Source organism: Parasteatoda tepidariorum, chromosome 8 (assembly GCF_982258835.1).
Source record: "Parasteatoda tepidariorum strain Cologne lab strain chromosome 8, Ptep-v5.0, whole genome shotgun sequence".
NCBI classification, from domain to species: Eukaryota; Metazoa; Arthropoda; class Arachnida; order Araneae; family Theridiidae; genus Parasteatoda; species Parasteatoda tepidariorum.
The window spans coordinates 55598063-55616027 of record NC_141762.1 but is presented as its reverse complement, the minus strand read 5'-3'; the positions used below and the strand labels follow the sequence as shown (position 1 = coordinate 55616027).

At 28.8% G+C, this 17965-nt stretch overlaps 1 protein-coding gene across 1 annotated transcript; it reads left to right on the top strand.

Moving 5' to 3' along the window:
• Window positions 1–7681: 7681 nt before the first annotated feature.
• LOC107436556 (uncharacterized) lies at window positions 7682–16955 on the top strand. Its single transcript, XM_071181357.2, has 4 exons — window positions 7682–7954; window positions 9159–9254; window positions 10753–10780; window positions 14312–16955. The coding sequence occupies exons 1-4, from the start codon at window positions 7946–7948 to the stop codon at window positions 16780–16782; spliced, it is 2604 nt and encodes an 867-aa protein (XP_071037458.2). The 5' UTR covers window positions 7682–7945; the 3' UTR covers window positions 16783–16955.
• The last annotated feature ends 1010 nt before the right edge of the window (window positions 16956–17965 follow it).

Genomic DNA, 17965 nt, shown 5'->3' with positions numbered 1-17965 from the left:
TGTTTACGAAACGCAGATTCAAATCTCTAAAATTTAAGAATGCAAAATGTGTTGTTAATTAATTAAAGATATTTCCAGCAGAAAACAAGAAAGTTCAACCACGACAATACTAAACATTTAGAGATTTTCCACACAGCTTGTGGGGATAATGAATTGGGCAACGACTTTAATCGTGATCAGCCGTACGAAAGAGGTAAATCACAGTTAGAAGAACTACAAGCAGTAGCAATGGTAATTGACCTTCAACCGGTGAAGTAGCCCACATACCAATGTGAGCGCATACTAGAATAATGTTACGGGATTTTGTGGGGTTAGTGCTGAAATCTAACAATTGTTCTTTTGTTATTGCCCATTAAAACCAGGTGATTTATACCTTTTTTTTGCTGCAATTACGTTTGTTTAACTTGCTTTTTTAAGAATTAGTTTTCTTTTCACAACAATGTTATTAGTTAGCTGACTGCAAATTTTAATTTCGTTTACGTTTCCTAACGAAAATGATCTTAAAGAAGTTTTATAGTTTTGAGAAACAAAAGTAAATGGTATTTCGAATTTATATCATACACAGGGGTTGGGCAAAATTATGGAAAAACTTACTAACTCTATGTAAACAATCTTTCTCTTGACTGAAAATGTTATGGAAGATTTTACATGGCAAAACTGTTGGCAAAATTTGAAGGATCATGCTTGAAGTTTTTAGAAATGTTCTCTTTACCTATGCAAATTTTTTATCAATCAAAATGACCGTAGGAGCTTAAGGCTTCTTTCCTTTTTCAATATACTACTACAATTAATAAAAAAAATTCTATTATAAATATTGCAATCATATCGAATGTTTTCAAAATGGCTGGTCAAAATTGCTGCCTAAAGTGAACTTATCAACTTTCCTCTCCTCAGTTTAGTCAAACCAAATTTTCCATGGATAAAAAGAACATTACAGGGTGTCCCAAAACGACCGCATAAACTCTGCACAACTAGATTCCTTGTTGGGAGTACATAAAAACTGCCTAAAGAAGCGTTCCTGTACGATCCATAGTTTACGAGAACAACAGTATTTGCATATCTTTCCAGACGATAATGTTTAAAACGTTCGCAGCGCATATTCTGCTTTAAATTGTGCATAGCATACTGTTGTTGATATGTTCAATAAAGTGTTTTTTCTTGCACCGACAGTGACGTCATACTTTGTTTTTCGTATTTTTCTCGTAAATTATGGATCGTACAGGAACGATTCTTTGGGCATTTTTTATGTACTCCTAACGAGGAATCTAGCTGTGCAGAGTTTATGCGATCGTTTTAGGACACCCTGTATTTGCAAAAGCTTCGAGCATGATTTTTTAAACTGTGCCATGTGTGTCATGTAAAGTCTTTCTAAATGTTTTCTGCTAAAAAAAGATTATTTACATGGAGTTAGTATAGAAGTGTTTCCATAAATTTGTCCAACCCCAGTAATTTTGAAGAAAAAATAATTTTTTAATCAAATTAATTCTCTTTAACTTTGTCAGCAATACGTTTTAAAGGCCAATATTTACCTCCTTAGTGATTACAGTTCTACTTTATGTTCCATAACTTAGTGACACAAAATATGATATGAAAGCGGATTTTTCGTTAAAGTTAAATTGTCAAAAATATAAATTGATTATCAGAAACATATGTAATTAAATTTATGCATAAACATTGCACTTTTTTTTAATTTTTGTCATGCCACTTAGCGTATCTACCAAGTAATCTCACAGTTTTGATGGTTAAACTAAATTAAGAAGAACTACGTAAAAAAAAGAGTGCAAACAGTTTTTTTAAAGAATTTGACAACATCAGATATCTAAATGTTAAAATGTCAACATTAATTCTTTAAAATAAAAAAAATAATCAAAATAATTTGTGAAAACTAAAATATTTAGTAACCTATATGAAAAAGTTGCTATCAGTGATACCTTATCAAGGTGTCCAGTGTCTAAAAAATTATCCCAATAAAAAATAATCGTAAATTTTTGTCGATTTTATTTCACGAATTCAATTATACGAATTATATATATATATATATATATATATATATATATATATATATATATATATATATATATATATATATATATATATATATATATCTGATATATATATATATATCAGATATATGATATATATATATGAGATATATATGAGATATATTAGATGATATATATATATATATATATATATATATATATCTGATATGATATATATATATCTGATATATATATATATATATATATATATATATCTGATATGATATATATATATCTGATATATATATATATATATATATATATATATATCTGATATATATATATATATATATATATATATATATATATATATATATATATATATATATATATATATATATATATATATATATATATATATATATATATATATATATATATATATATATATATATATATATATATATATATATATATATATATATATATATATATATATATATATATATATATATATATATATATATATATATATATAATAATATTTAAATTGAAGTCAAATTTACTATCTTGTAATAGATATTATTTTTGATACTGTGCCCTTTTTTACTATTATTCTATAATAATTTTATTGTGAAATTATAATTTATTGGTATTTTAAAATACTTTAATTAGCATTGTACTTTTAATTAAATTATAATCCTTCATTTTCAATTTTGCCTCCAAAATTGAATTTGAGGAAGAGCGGTAGGAAATTTTATGCCAACAAATGGATGAATCTTGCAAACATAAATTAAAGACAGTCAGCTTTATTATTAGAAAGCAATATAAATAACAGCAAGTGTAGACTGTATGTACAATAGATTAATACGAAAATAGATTTTATAAAAAAAAGTTTAGAATGATATGAAACTAATTATCCAAAATTGTTTTGCACCAAAGTACACTAATGCATAAAAAAAAAAAAAAAAAAAAAAAAAAAAAAAAAAAAAGGGTGAAACACGGATATAAAACCATTATATTAAAATAAAAAGTTGAAATCTTAAAATGAGATCTAAAACACTTTACCGATCTAATATCTCCCCACATGATTTGAAAAAAATTCACTCACTGAATAAGATTGTTTTAATATTCCATTATCATCTACATTTAACACTTTCAATTTTAATAAATTTCTCTTAAAAACTAATTTAAATGATTAGTAGTATTTTTTTCTAAAAAACGCTGAAAAATGGTTAATTTAAATGGAAAGTGTATAGAACATATTGTAAATAATAGTATTTTAAAAATAAGAACTATAGTAACTACAGGTATATTTACTTACGGAAAGTAAAACAGCGTCTTCTTAAGAAATACCGCTATTAATCACATCATTCAAATTCCTCTTGATTCAAAATATTGATAGACATATTTGCAAGAAATAAAATTAAAATCTAAATAGAAGCGTGAACTTAACTTATTTAGATTGTAGAACATTAAAATTTTATTTAGATTTATTATCGTTTGCTTTTTAAAGCAAAACGATAGAAATTCCAGCTTATAGCTCGCACACAATTAAATAATAAATAACTCACTAATCAAATCATGCTTGAGCAAAAAACAACTCAAGTATCGCTTAAATATTTCACTCAAGTTCGATTAAACGCAAGTATTTCACTCAAACATAGGTGTATTCAACTCAAGTTAAATTTAAAAAATTTCACACTTTTTTGAGTGGGGGAATTCACTTATTCATTTTAAGAGTGTACATTATTGCATTAATATATAATGAGTACTCCCTGTTTCTCCAAAATAATTTCTATGAATTTATTTGGAGTACGCTACCTATTTGCAAAAGAAATGGGGGTTTGTCGTATAATGGATTAAAAAGTTCTCCCTGCTCTGATTACCTAACCTTAAGAAAAAAAAGGGAGAATAGGAAATGGCTATAAATTTGAATGTGAGTAATAAATAATTTATTAATTAGCTATTTCCAAACGAGAAAAAAAAGGATTCAGAATAGTATGGTAAAATGTTTGATATATTTGAGTATGCAAAACCGAATCTCTTTTACCAGACAACGCTATCTCTCACATTCATGAGACGTTTATTCGTAAATTTTAAAAAGAGTAATGAATTTAATCAGAGCGTACTTTAATTTTTAATTGAAAGCTTTTAAGGGTTTTATATAAGAACTTTCGATTTAAGACTTCCCACCAAAATTCTTTCACTCCGATTCTCTTTCTTTTTCGATTTCTTGAAAGAATTTTATAGAGTAGGTATGGCGTGTCAAAACGCACCAGTTGTATCAACTGACGTGACATCAAAAATGTTCCTGGATATTTTTTTAATTAGAAATTTAAAACAAATGTTAATTGGTTAAATGTTAGTCGATGTACTTCCCACAAAATTGTGGAAGACTCCCTACAAACATTCTTGATCAATTACTTTTTCTGTTTCGATTTTGTGGAAGAATTTTATTAAATATAGGTGAAACATGCCAGAACGAGTCAGTTCTATCCAATAGCATAAGATTCCAAAATGTTCCAAGGGATCCTTTGTTAGTGTATAAAGTACTGTAAAACGGGATGAATAAAAAATATTAACTCTATATTTGCTAAGATTTAAGTGTCCTTTTAATCATCTAGTAGAAGATTTGTTTGCAGAATAAACTTCTAGGGCAAATGAAATCTGTAGATACGAGTCACTTTTATTAAAAACACGAGATCTCACATTCAGGAGACTCTTTGTTCGAAAAATGCTTCATGAATTAAATCAAAGCATACCTTAATTTTTTAACAGCGGTTTTATGGAAGTGTTTTCGAAGGAAGACTTCTCCCACCAAAATTCTTTCTCACCCATTCGTTTTCTTTTTCGATTCCACGAAAGAATCTAATAGCATGTCATGTATGACATGTCAACCGGACCTGTTGCGTCATATATCATGAGATCCAAAACCGTTTCCGAGAATTTTTAGAAGGTAAAGAAGGTCAAAAAAGTGTTAAACAGGTTGAATCAAAACATATTTCAATTCTTCAACTGACAACTTTTATAGGTTTTCTGGAAGAACTTTTAACAAAGTGGTGGACGTCTCTCCTCAAAAATTCTTTAATCAATACTTTTTCTGTTTCCAATTTGTGGAAGAATTTTAGAAAAAAGGAGAAACATGCCAAGACAAGTCAATTGTTTTAAACAACATGTGATCGCAAAATATTTCAAGGGAAGTTTTGCATTATACCAAGTTCTGTGAAACAGATGAATCAAAATATACTAATTATATGTCTGTCAGCATTTAAGTATTTTAATAAAAATGTTCCGATGGAAAAATTTAGACAAAATTTCTCCCATGGATTCTCGTTCGATCTTCTTGAAGATCTTTTTATGAAATAAACTTAAGAAGTAAATGAGGCACAAAAATACAAGTTACTTTTACAAATCAGCTTTGGATTCTATCTGGTCAAAAGGTCTGGTCTTCGTTAATAAAATAAACAATGTAAATCGAATTGATTAAAAAAATGTTTTTATTCTAAGTACCAACTTTATTTTATACCATGTTTTATCAACCAACTTCTACATGCTTTGAGAAATATATTTGGATCAAGAGATTCACAATTTCATTTCAATTCTCTGCAAGATCTTTTTCGCAAAAAAATGGTCTAAATGCTGGTGAGGCATACAAGAGTCATTGGTAACAAACAATGTGGGGTCACAGATTGTTACACAGAAAATTTTCGTAACCAATTTAAGAACTTTATGACTGGACGAATCCAAACATTCTTCAATTCCAAAGAAACTTACTTTTACTCTTTTTATGAACGAACTTTCGCAGTACAAATGAAAAAGTTTAGTAAAACAGTTAAATTAAGTGAGAGTATTTTCTGAATTCGTTAGTATTTAAACACATCATCAAATAATTTTCGTGTCTGTGAAATATGTTAGCAATAAATTTAATACCATGGTAAAAATTTCGAGGCGAAGAACGCAAATGGTGGCAAATTTGTATTTCTTTTTACGAAATTTGCATGAAAAAGTATTTTTTCTTATGAAAGATTAGTTTTATATATTTAAGTTTCGTTACTGTTTTCCTGACAAATAACTTCTACTGTGAGTATTTCCCCAATTGTAAAAAATGCACATTTTACTGCGTGATTCTCAACTTTGCAAATTCAATTTAAAAATTTCTTTGTCTCCATGACATAATCAAAGCTGCCAACTTTCGGCCCTTTTTGAGAATTTTTTTCTATCAGTAGCTAAATTTATATCTTAATGTACAATTCTTTGTTAGTTTAAATTTGGTTTAAAGTCATTTTCCACAGTACTACATGTAAATAATTCAAAAACTCTTATGTAACTCCACTTTGCTTCAGCTCTCTTGTCGTGAGCCTCTTAATGTGTTGGCAAACTCACAAAAATTTCTAAAAGCTTTTAATTTTCTAAAACTCAATAAAATATTTTGCAAATAGCGTAGTAGTAAGAGAAACGCACAATAAATTTATGAAAATATACATGAGAAAAAGTTATAGAGAAAATTTAGGATCACTAAATATTCACATGCGTAATACACACACTTATTGAAACTTGTACAAAAACATATTTGAAAATTAAATCTAAACGCAGACAACTATAACCTAACAGAAATCATATGCATATGGTATAAATGAAATAATAACAATAAGTAATATAAAATTGTAAATGTTTCATTGCATTAAAAGAAATATATCTCTTTAGCAGATATCTGGGTAAAAAGAAAAAAAGATATTGCCCACTTCTTTTAAAAGTTAAAAAAATGATCAATATCGTCGATAATAATTATAAATTCATAAAATGTACTTTTAAAAGTAGAATATGTTTTTAGATACTGCAAAACAAAATAGGTAGCATGTTAAAGGGTTTAAGAGCTAAGTAGAAAGAAAATTTTACAAAAAATTTCTCTGTTGAAACGAGAGGTTTCGTGAATTTCTTTTGTTCATAAATTTCTTTTGATCTTCTTTCAGATAAATTTTATTTTAAATTGCAGGTAGTTTTGTTTTGGAATAAAAAACTTAAAATACGGAAACATACATTATAGCATAGAGGAAGTAAATAAATATTTCGAAAAATACAGGTGTTTTCATGCTTAAAATATTTAAAATTTTAAAACATTTGTTTTGAAGGAACGCAATAGGAATCAAATTTGTTTCGTAATTACCACTCCAGACAATAATGCCATAATTTATTAATTAATTATTAGAATAGTACAAAAATCTTAAGAAATCCTTGCGAATTTTATTTTTGAAATGATGAAATTGAATTAAAACAAAATGTAGTTTTTAACAAATTCATTAAAATGGGTTTTCCATTTCAAATTGGAGTCAATAAACGAATCTATTTATTTAATATTTTTGAATGATTTATTTATATTTTGCTACAAGAAATTAAATGGAATTTAAAGTTGAAGTAAATTTTTTTAGCTGAAGTAGATACATTTCGTTTCAAAAGTAAGGTCATTATCAATAAACCATCTTGCATTTTTTTCGTAACTAGTATTAAATATTTCTCTTTTTAAAAAACTCTCTTAAAATTGAAGAAAATGCACATAATTTAGCATAAGAATATTTAAAAATTTATGGTTTAAGCTAAATATTTTTATGCCTATCTTTGCTTTCCTGCAACGTCCTTGTCTCTGAGAAACAACACCTCAAATAACAGGGAGGGAAGGGCACGTGAAACGAAACACCAATACTGTCCCTTTCGCTGGCCATTGAAGAACGTGTCTTGATGATACAATTAAGTTAGGATCATCTGAACACTTTCTATTGCGACCTCCTAGCCTCGTACACTATTGTCGACGTGTGACCCTTGACTGTCAAGTCAGAGATGAACATAAATCAACCTCAGGCGGAGAAGATCTTTTTGGATGAGTATATAAGCGAAGGAATGGCCGACAGTCATCACTGGCTTCTTGCTTCCTCAGCAATCATTAGCACTTCATCGCCAGCCAGAAAATGAAACTAGTAAGTATGGATTAATATACTTTATCTGGCATCAAGTGAAGGAAAGAACAAAATTACAATTTTACCGTTTTGGCTTTTGGCAACGGTAAAACATACTTAATATGATATTTAGAATTGTCGCTGACAACAATGGATTGCAAACGAGGATATTTTTGAATTTGATAAAAGAATGGAATACTCATGAAACATTAAATTATTCAAATACTCTTTATTCAATGCTTTTTACTTATTCGTAAAATATTTAGGTATCATTTTAAAATAAGTTTAATAGCATCAAATTATGTAAGTAATTAACTATGCAATTTTATTCAATTGAAAATTTCTTATGCAAATTTTAGCGCAAGATTAACCAAGTCGGAACGTTTGATCTCTATAATACATTTCGTTTCGTATAGTTGTGAAATAAATATAATAATTTTTTTTTAGTATCTAAAAGAATTCAGAAACTAAAATTTCTTAGTTTGATTAGTTATTCTTTAAATCAAATGTCTGTTTTACAGTTTCTTACAAAAAGAATCCATGGTTTCTGGGATATTTTATTTAATTTGAAATATAAATTTACATTTGATCATACTTAAAAAAAAGTATCTTAACACTCATTCGCAAATTACTCTTTGGTATTATCTTACTTATTAATACATCTTCATATTATTATTATAATACTTATTATTATTTGTATGTCGATGTTACCATAATTAGCTCTTAGTATTAAATAAATAATAAAATTGAGAAATTAAACCCATACAATGCCAATTTACACTGGAGCAATTATTTTTAATTATACTCACTTATACTGTTTATAAAAATTGCAAAAATAACTTCTGAGAGGAATTTTTTTCATCTCCCTTTTATTTCTAGAATCTTCTTAAATCCTTTTATTTCTAGAATCTTGTTGAATCTTTTTATTTATGGAATCTACTTGAATATCCTCTTATTTAATAGAATTACGTTGAAACCTTTTATGTATAGAATCTTGTTGAAATCTTTTATGTATAGAATCTTGTTGAAACCTTTTATTTATTTCATCTTTTAACATTCAAAGTTTTATTAATTGAAATTAGGATGTTTTATTTTTAGCATCACATTTCAAATAGAAAAACCAGGCTTCAAATTATTATTTTAATAATTTCTGCAATGTCAACAATTGCTTTTTAAATTTATGTATTTATTTTATGGATAAATTCTAATAAATAATATTTTATAGGTCGTAAGTTTTATAACGTTATTGGTAATCTCCAGTATTGGAGCTCAGCGAATTAAGGGAGGACCCAGAATTGTGAACGATAGCCCGCTATCTCAGGTAAGAAAATGTATTTAATCATAAGCTTCGTCGGTGATGAAAAATTAATAATGAAAGATAGTTAATTCGCATTTTCATTCTACGGAACTTAAAATTATTTTTCCTTTTTCTCGTAAAGTATCGTATAAATCAATAAAATAATAATTTATAAATAAATATTAAAGTCACGACTATAATACTCACAAAACTAAAACATTTCAATGCAATCTTTTCCAAAATACTTATTTCTTTCATTACATTTAATAAATATTAAGTAAAAGCTAAACAATATTAATTGGTTAGCTAATGAGATGGAATTAAAGATAAATTTTAATTCAAAATGCGTTAATTATGCAAATTTGATGAGTAGGTTTCGAATATTTGAAATTTTGACATAATTTTATTTTGAAATAAATAAGTATGGATTATAAGTAATTATTCAATCTCCTTTCTTTTTTAAAAAAATTATTCCAGAAACGAACCATATGGTTTTACGAAACAATTTCAATATCTTTTCTTCAATTTAAATAGAAATGTAAATATTTTCAAAAAGAATGTAATGTCAATTAATGTTTACTTATCTAAATGCATCTAAATTACAATCATTAAATAATGCTAACAATTTTTGAACCAAAAATTATGTTATCATGAGATTGAAAGACAGTAAATCTTTGTAGAGATAAAAATAATTTTTAAGTGATAATAATATCAACAGAAAAAAGTTTTAATTTGCTAGAATTTTTAGAATTCAGTAACTAAAAACAATTAAGCATTTACTTTTCTTTTTAAAAATATTTTAAATCAAATGCAGAGAAAACTGTAATTTTTGCTTTAAAAATGGTGCAATTCAAGACTACTACCAAGATAATTGCATAAAATTTAAATGTGTGCATTAATGTGGTCGGAGTTAAATAGAACTATCATATAATATACGATATGTAAAAGGAAAATTAGAGCAAGACAATTTATAAAACTTCTCAATTTTTTATATTTTTTATAACTTTTTATACTTGTTATTTATAATATTTTTAGTTAATTATAAAAGCAATGAGTCTTTAAACTGAAATTATATATCTTTTTCATTAACGATTGAAACTTGAAACGTGTAAATTTAAAGGAACTGAGTTTATCGTAAATAGTGCCATCTATCGGATACACATAGAACTTCTGTAAAAAACCTATTGTTCAAGTTATAAGACAGATGGCGCTAATTTTAATTGTTATATGCTTTAAACTAATTATTCGGAATTTAAATTTATATTTCACTTATGTGTTTTTATGAATACTAGAATCATTGATATATTACTGAAATATATAAAACAAAAATATTTATAACAACAATTTTTAAGAAAGAAAAAAATTAAATCCTGCTAAAATAAACAAATATTTATACTTCAAGTATTAAAATACAAGCAATGAATAACAACAAATTATTATTAAATATTTTTCAAAAAATTTTGTTTTAGAATAATTTTTTTACTTTATTTTCAAACCTTTTAAAATGCATTCCTTTTTTTAGGGACCTCATGTTCATGTAGGAAAAGGTGGTAAGTTAACACATTAAGTATTTCTTCAGACCAAATGTTAAGTCACTACTAAAATCTCAAATTTGAAAACCAATAATAATTTGTCTATTTGAGATTATAATTTAACATTAAGTCATTTTAATTATTTTAAAGGACACTTGCTGCAAAAAAATATAATTAATTCACAATTTGACGGCCGATGTTTAATTACTTAGTGGGTAGATGCAGTAGCTTTAAACTTTTTCTGTTATTGGAAGATTTTTATTTAAAATCGGAAAATAATCATGTACGGCAGAATTTTCATGATTCAGAAACGTTAAAAATGCTCTTATTTAAAAGCTGCTGCTATTTTTACTATTTTCAATGAAGACTCGCAGGGTTGCTAACTTTCTATCCTTTTTAGGAAGCTTTTTTCTTGTGGTATCTGGGTTCATGTTTTACTGTGTGATTTGATACTAATTTATTTTTCACACCACTAAATTTAAATGATTCAAAGGCTCATACGAAACGCCACTTTGTGGTTTATCATATTTAGACTTTTAAAATATTGGTAAAAATACCAAATATTCTGAGAGCTAAAGCCTATCGCCCTCATGGTGGTTGGAAGCCGTGTCGTTTTTGATAGTTATAGTAACTTAAAGAATAATTTTAGGTTTTTCATGCATTTATTTAAATTATTCATAAAGTAGTGGTGGAAAAAATCACTATAAATAACTTTAATTCAAAATAAAACTATTATAGTATAAATTTTATTATCGTTTTATACAAAAAAAAGAAAATCATTTGATGATATTGAGAGATTTGGTAGCCATGATATTTAAAAAAAAAACGGTAACACGTTTATATTTAAACTATGTAAATATTTCTTTACGATTAGCAACCACTGCAGGTTTTTTAATGAAGCATATTAGAATAATTATGTACCCACTTTTAAGTTAATAAAAATAAATTATGGTGAATACAACATAATCTAAAGAATTAACATTGCCTAATCAAGAGAAATGGTAATAAAAGATGATACAACCACTATTATTCAAGAAAAAAAAATTTACGTGATAGATTGGCGTACACGAATTGATACTTAATTAAAAGTTAACTTTTAGTTTCTACTGATTTAACACAACGTTGGACACAAATATCACTATTTTCAGAACATGTTTGAACAAGTAGGATAAAGAGCAGCAATGTAATTGCCATTAATTTTGACTTTGCAAGTAATCTGGCTTCTTACTGTGCACAATTAACTTATTAATGCCTAGCAGCAAAATGTGATCTATATATGAGAAATACTTAGGTAATAAAAAGTGGTAGCACAACTTTCTGATAAATACTACTTCACCTTTAAAATTGCTCAGTATCAAGATTACAAATCCAAGTATAAATAATATTTTTATATTTAATATGTTATAACAAATAGAACTATCTAGTTCATTTGAAATAAATCATAATATTAAAATATTTGTACTACCGCTTCTTTCGTTTTTAAAAATAAGAACTGGCCTTTCAAAAAAATTACTAGTCATAAATGCGTTAAAACATTCTTCTAAGGCAAGATATATTATAATTATTATGCTCTATAAATATAAATAGCTTTATATCGATTGCATATCATTCGAATGAGACTTGTTTTAAAATTGTTTTCAAATAATAGAAAATACTTTTGTGTAAGTGCAAATATTCGACCATCTTCTTTGTAAAGACAGTTTTCTCTTTACTACTGTTGCATTTAAGAAATTGGTAAAATAAGTGTATGGAGAGGTTTAATAAGATGAAATGCATTTTCAAAACTTTTTTTTTTTAGAATCTCAAAATTCGATATAAAATGTTTAAAAGAATTGAGCTAGAGTTAAAAATTTTCAAAATAAGAATGTCTAGAACATTACAGATAGTTCAAATTTCATGAGTTAAAATAAAATTTTTTACATGTCAATTTATATTATTGACTGATTACGCTAAAACACCAGGCACTATAATAAATAGTTGCGATTTTTGACAAATTAATTAAATTAAATAGTTTTCAAATTGATTAATAACTTTGAGGGAGATGAATGATATAATTTTTTTTAAAATTTACGTTTTAATTTCCAAACTTTTAGATTAATTTTAATCTTTTTTTTAAAATGTATACAAAGTAAAATTTATAAAAACTTTAAACGCCATCTAAAAAGCTTAAAATAACATTTTCTATAAATGTTTTTTAGTCGTTCAAGTGCCAATGTCCCATTTTAGGAACAAATTTTTTTTCCAACATGTTAATGACTAGCAACTCAAATCTTGAATTCGTAACACTTACATCCCCTAGCGGAATATTGCCGTTAACCAGAATATATTAATAATATAAAATTATATATTTTGTGATTTTAAAATCTATGCAGAGATGCCAACTGCTCCGGATGCGCCATAATAATTTAAAAAATGGTAAACAACTGCAAACTAAAATTTGCAAATATTTGACTAATTTTGCTTACTTTTTGAACGGTGTCGCACGACTTGAATGTTAAAAAGTGGCGAATTATATAAGCGCTTGGATTATTTAGAAATAATGGTAGATAAAACCTAATAAATTGAATTTATTAAACCAAGAATCACACATTAATAAACTACCATTCGAAAATATTTATTTGCTGTCCGTAGCAAGTTGGCATCTCTGTCTATGTGCTAAACTATATAACAAAACTGGTTGTTAATTGAATAAAATATTTATACAATTTATGTGCAAACCCGTAACCACAACAGTCATAAAAGCACTTTTCCCCCTACTGCAAAATAATAGTCTATTAGTCAAGTAAAAGGCTAAGAAAATTTCATATTGATATATAAAGTTATTAAAGAGTAGTAAAAACAAATTAATAATTGTTTTTTTAAAGAATTAAAATAATTTATCTAGTTTATATTCACTAAATGAATTAAGATTGTTCCTAAAAGTTAGAAATATGATAAGCAACCAATCGGATGGATATTTAGGAAAGATAATCTCCACATTTAGTTTCTAATCTACACATATGATATGAATATCTGTATTTTAATATCTTTAATAACCTTTAATACTATATAAATAATCGAAATCAATTAATTTTATATCCGTAATATCTATCATTACTATAACACCATTATGAACAATATATTACCCACAATACTCAATTCTTTTTTTATCAGCTTATTATAATAGATTCTTTTTAATCAAAATGGTGATAGAGTTCACCACCGTAACTCTCATTTTTAAAAATTCATAGAAAGATTTATTCATAATTTTTTAAATACACCATAACCAGAAAATACAAAGCTACGAGTTTCAGTAGGAACGAGCACAGCGTAATCAGACGTAAAAATAAGTCTCACTCTAACGCCTGATGAAGGGATGCTCGTTCCTTCCAAAACGCTTATCATTTTTATTCATATGATTACGACTTACTCAAGAAGTTGTGAGTAAATACTTAAAATGTTCCAGCAACAGTTTATTTTAAAACTTATATTGCATCTTTGAGCCAATCGCTATGTTTTTACAAAAGTTAAAACTTTCAATGTTTTTTATATGCTTAATTACAATTTTAGGTAGTGGCGGAGCTCTACATCATGCTGCTGTAGTACAAGATCCTTATTCGGGTGCTCCAGTGGTGGTTGAAAAAGTTTCTCCCATTGGTGGTGGAGTTAAAGGGAGTGGACTAGGAGCGAGTTCTGTTCAATTAGCTGTTGGAGATGATCCTTTTGGAAGAGGAATCTACCGAGTTGGTCAGTCTCAAGTACCATATGGACTCTTAGGTATGGATTATGGATCTTATCCTACTTCTTTACTTACTGCACCCAGAGGACTCAGAAGGAAATCGATCTTGTCTGATAACTTGTCCGGCCTGAGACCAGTAGGATTCGGAGGCAAAACCATAATTGCTGACCCAAGCACATCTCAATTCTCTGTTGGAGATGCTCAAATTAAAACAAATGTTTTCGGATTAAGACGTCCTCTCTACCGTTCGGGACTTTCACCTGTACCCTATGGATTAATGGGATCAGATTATTATTCATACCCTAGACAACTGTTGACACAAAGAGCACTAGCTGATGATTTAGGATTCGGACAGGCCAACATTCTCACTGGAGGATCTGCTTTTACTGCTGGTGACTCTCAAATTCAAGGAGGCCTCCTCGACAATGTTGGACAAGAAAAGGTGACAATCGTCGAATCTGATCCTCTTGGAGGTACAAAAAGAGTTACTACAGTACAAAAAGCCGCCTCACCACTTGGTACAATTGCTTTGGGCTCACCCGGTGCTATCAAGACTACCGGAGGACTATCTGGTGGACAAATTATCTTAAATGGTGGACTAATTGGAGCTCGCGGACTTGGGGGACTCAGACGAGTAAAATCAAGTCCTGTCGTAGCTACCATCGGATCATCAGGCCTGGGAGCACCAATTGGAGGATTTGGCCAACGCCAAGTTGCTGTCACAAAATCCGTACAAGCTCCAATTGTTAGAGCTCCAGTTCAGGTTATCCAAGCCGCACCAGCTCCCGTACGAGTTATCCAAGCCGCACCAGCTCCAGTTCGAGTCATTCAAGCAGCACCAGCTCCAGTTCGAGTCATTCAAGCTGCCCCAGCTCCAGTTCGAGTCATTCAAGCTGCCCCAGCTCCGGTTCGAGTTATCCAAGCTGCACAAGCTCCAATTTTTGCCCGAAGACCAGTAGACACTTTCCTTTCACAAATTGCTAGACCCAGGGTTGTAACACTAGCAAGATCTGCACCAGTTGCTGTAGCACCAAGAGTTGCACTCGGAAGCCCAGGATTTGGAAATGTTCAATTTACACTTGGAGGTAATCAGATTATTGGTGGTGCATCACCAGTGATTGCAGCTGCTCCCCGATTAGTTGCCGCTCCCCGAGTTGTAGCTCAAGCTCCAGTAATTGCTGCTGCTCCTCGTGTCTTAGCCGCTCCTCGTGTCGTTGCTCAAGCTCCTATCATTACTGCCGCTCCTCAAATATCTCAAATCAAAACGGATGCTGGATTTGGAAGAAGTATTTTCGGAAATCGAAGACCTCAACTTATTTACGTTGATGGAGGTCGTAGATTCCCAGGTATTGATATTATTGGAGGAAGCAGAATCGGCGATCCACGTTTGGGCTACACCCAACTTCCTATAAGCACATCCAGATTTGCAAATATGGGTTTAAATCCATTATCACTTAAAGGAGGTTCATTGTTGTCCACTGGCCCCTTAGGACTCAAAGGTATTGGCAGCACTTCTCCAACTAAAGTAGTAACCCAAGAAGAAGTCATCGGACCAGCAGGAGATTCTCAAGTTATTACAACAATCACCGAAACTGACTCAAATAATTTAATTCCATCTAAAATTGGAGGACTCGCAAGTGGTGGTGGTTTGGGAGTAGGAGGTCTTAAGGGATCAGGTCCAAGGATTGTAACCCAGGAAGAAGTTGTTGGACCAGCAGGAGATCCTCAAGTTATTACTACCGTCACTCAACCAGCTGGACCAACAAAGATCGGAGGTCTTGCTGCTGGTGGACTGTCTGGGATTGGCGCAGGACCAACCACAATCGTGCAACAAGAAGATCCATTTACTGGACTCCGAACAACAAGCCAAATTGCTCAAGTATCACAAGACCCATTCGAAAGTGCGATCCAAGAAACTCTTGGAGATTCTGCGCTCGGCCAAACTGTGCAAAGTTTGGTAGATCCTCTAGGAAGCGGTCAAACTCAAGTAGCTGTCGATGATTTTGGAGGTGTAACTCAGGTCCAAGAATCAATCGTATCCGATCCTCTAACTGGTGAATTGAGTAAAGTAACAGAAGTAACAAAAAGTGGTGGAGCACTAGCTCAACAAAATATAGCTGATGCCATCGTTCAAGAAAATATAGCATCTGGTCTTGGAAGATCGAATCTCGGAGGATATTTACCACGAATGTCCTTTTTGTCACAGTACCCTTATGATGCACCAGATTCTGGAATACTGAAATCAGTTATCACCAGGCCTGTTGTACAGCAACAAGAAGTTGAACAAATTTTAGTGAAATAAAAATCAAAGAACTTTAATATATTTTTCGGTGCTATATTTTCATTTCAAAATGAATGGACAGTCAATATAATGTGATCCACGTTAATATATATTTTGTATAATTTTATATGTGTTGTGCGTTTAGTATACTTTGTACATGTCATGCATAGCAATAAATATTCGTTCATATAAAATTCTATCAGTCTGCTCATTTTATGCTTTTAATTGATAAAAATGAAAACATTTAGATATCTCCTAACAAGGGTTTTTCATACTGGATGGTCTAAAACGATTACTAAATAATTAATAACTTCAAAAAAATGGTTTAAATTTCTACCATTAGCAATTTCCAATCAAATTTTCTCTTTAATTAAAAAGTATAGAGTTCAAATGATTTAATAAGTATAAATTAAATTTTCCCAATAATGAAGTTAAAAAAAATTAGAATAATGCGCACAACTGTTTGTTGTTGATGAAGAGCTGATGTTGAACTAATGTGCAATTATTCACAGCAGAGTTTCTGTTTGGAAGGGAAAAAATCTTGTAATTTAATAAGTAATTGTATAGCGTCGGAACATAGCTTACTTACTAAACAGTAGAAATAGCTGTGGAAAATCAATGGAAAAAAACATTAGTACAACAACACAAATTACAAATACATATACAAGTATATCATTATCCTCTTGATAAATATTAAATTATAATTATTTCTTTTACTTCAAATAGCTAATTTTGCTCTCGAGTTTTTTAATAGATTTTATATTTGTACCAACATTTATGCGTTATTATTGGAATTTTAGTTTAAACAAGTTGAATAATTAAATTCCACTACATACAAAACTTAAATGAATTTAAAGTATTCTTAATATTATTCTAAGCACAAATGTAAATCAAGCCAATATCTGCTTGCGATGATTAAACCATACATTATAATTAAAAGAAAGATATATGAAACAATTTCAATTTATTTTTAATCCTGTCAAATTTCTCAGATGAGTGATTTGATTCAACAATTCATTCTTCAATATGCGTTTTAAAATTCAATATGAACAAGTAGTGTTTAATAAAATTTATGACTATTCTTGAAATGAAGTCGTTTTTTATATCAAAATTCTTAATTCACTCAATTTCTTTAATACTTGCAGTGTTACGATACACCAATTTAATGATTACTTAGCACTCATAATAGGAGAAGAATTTTTTT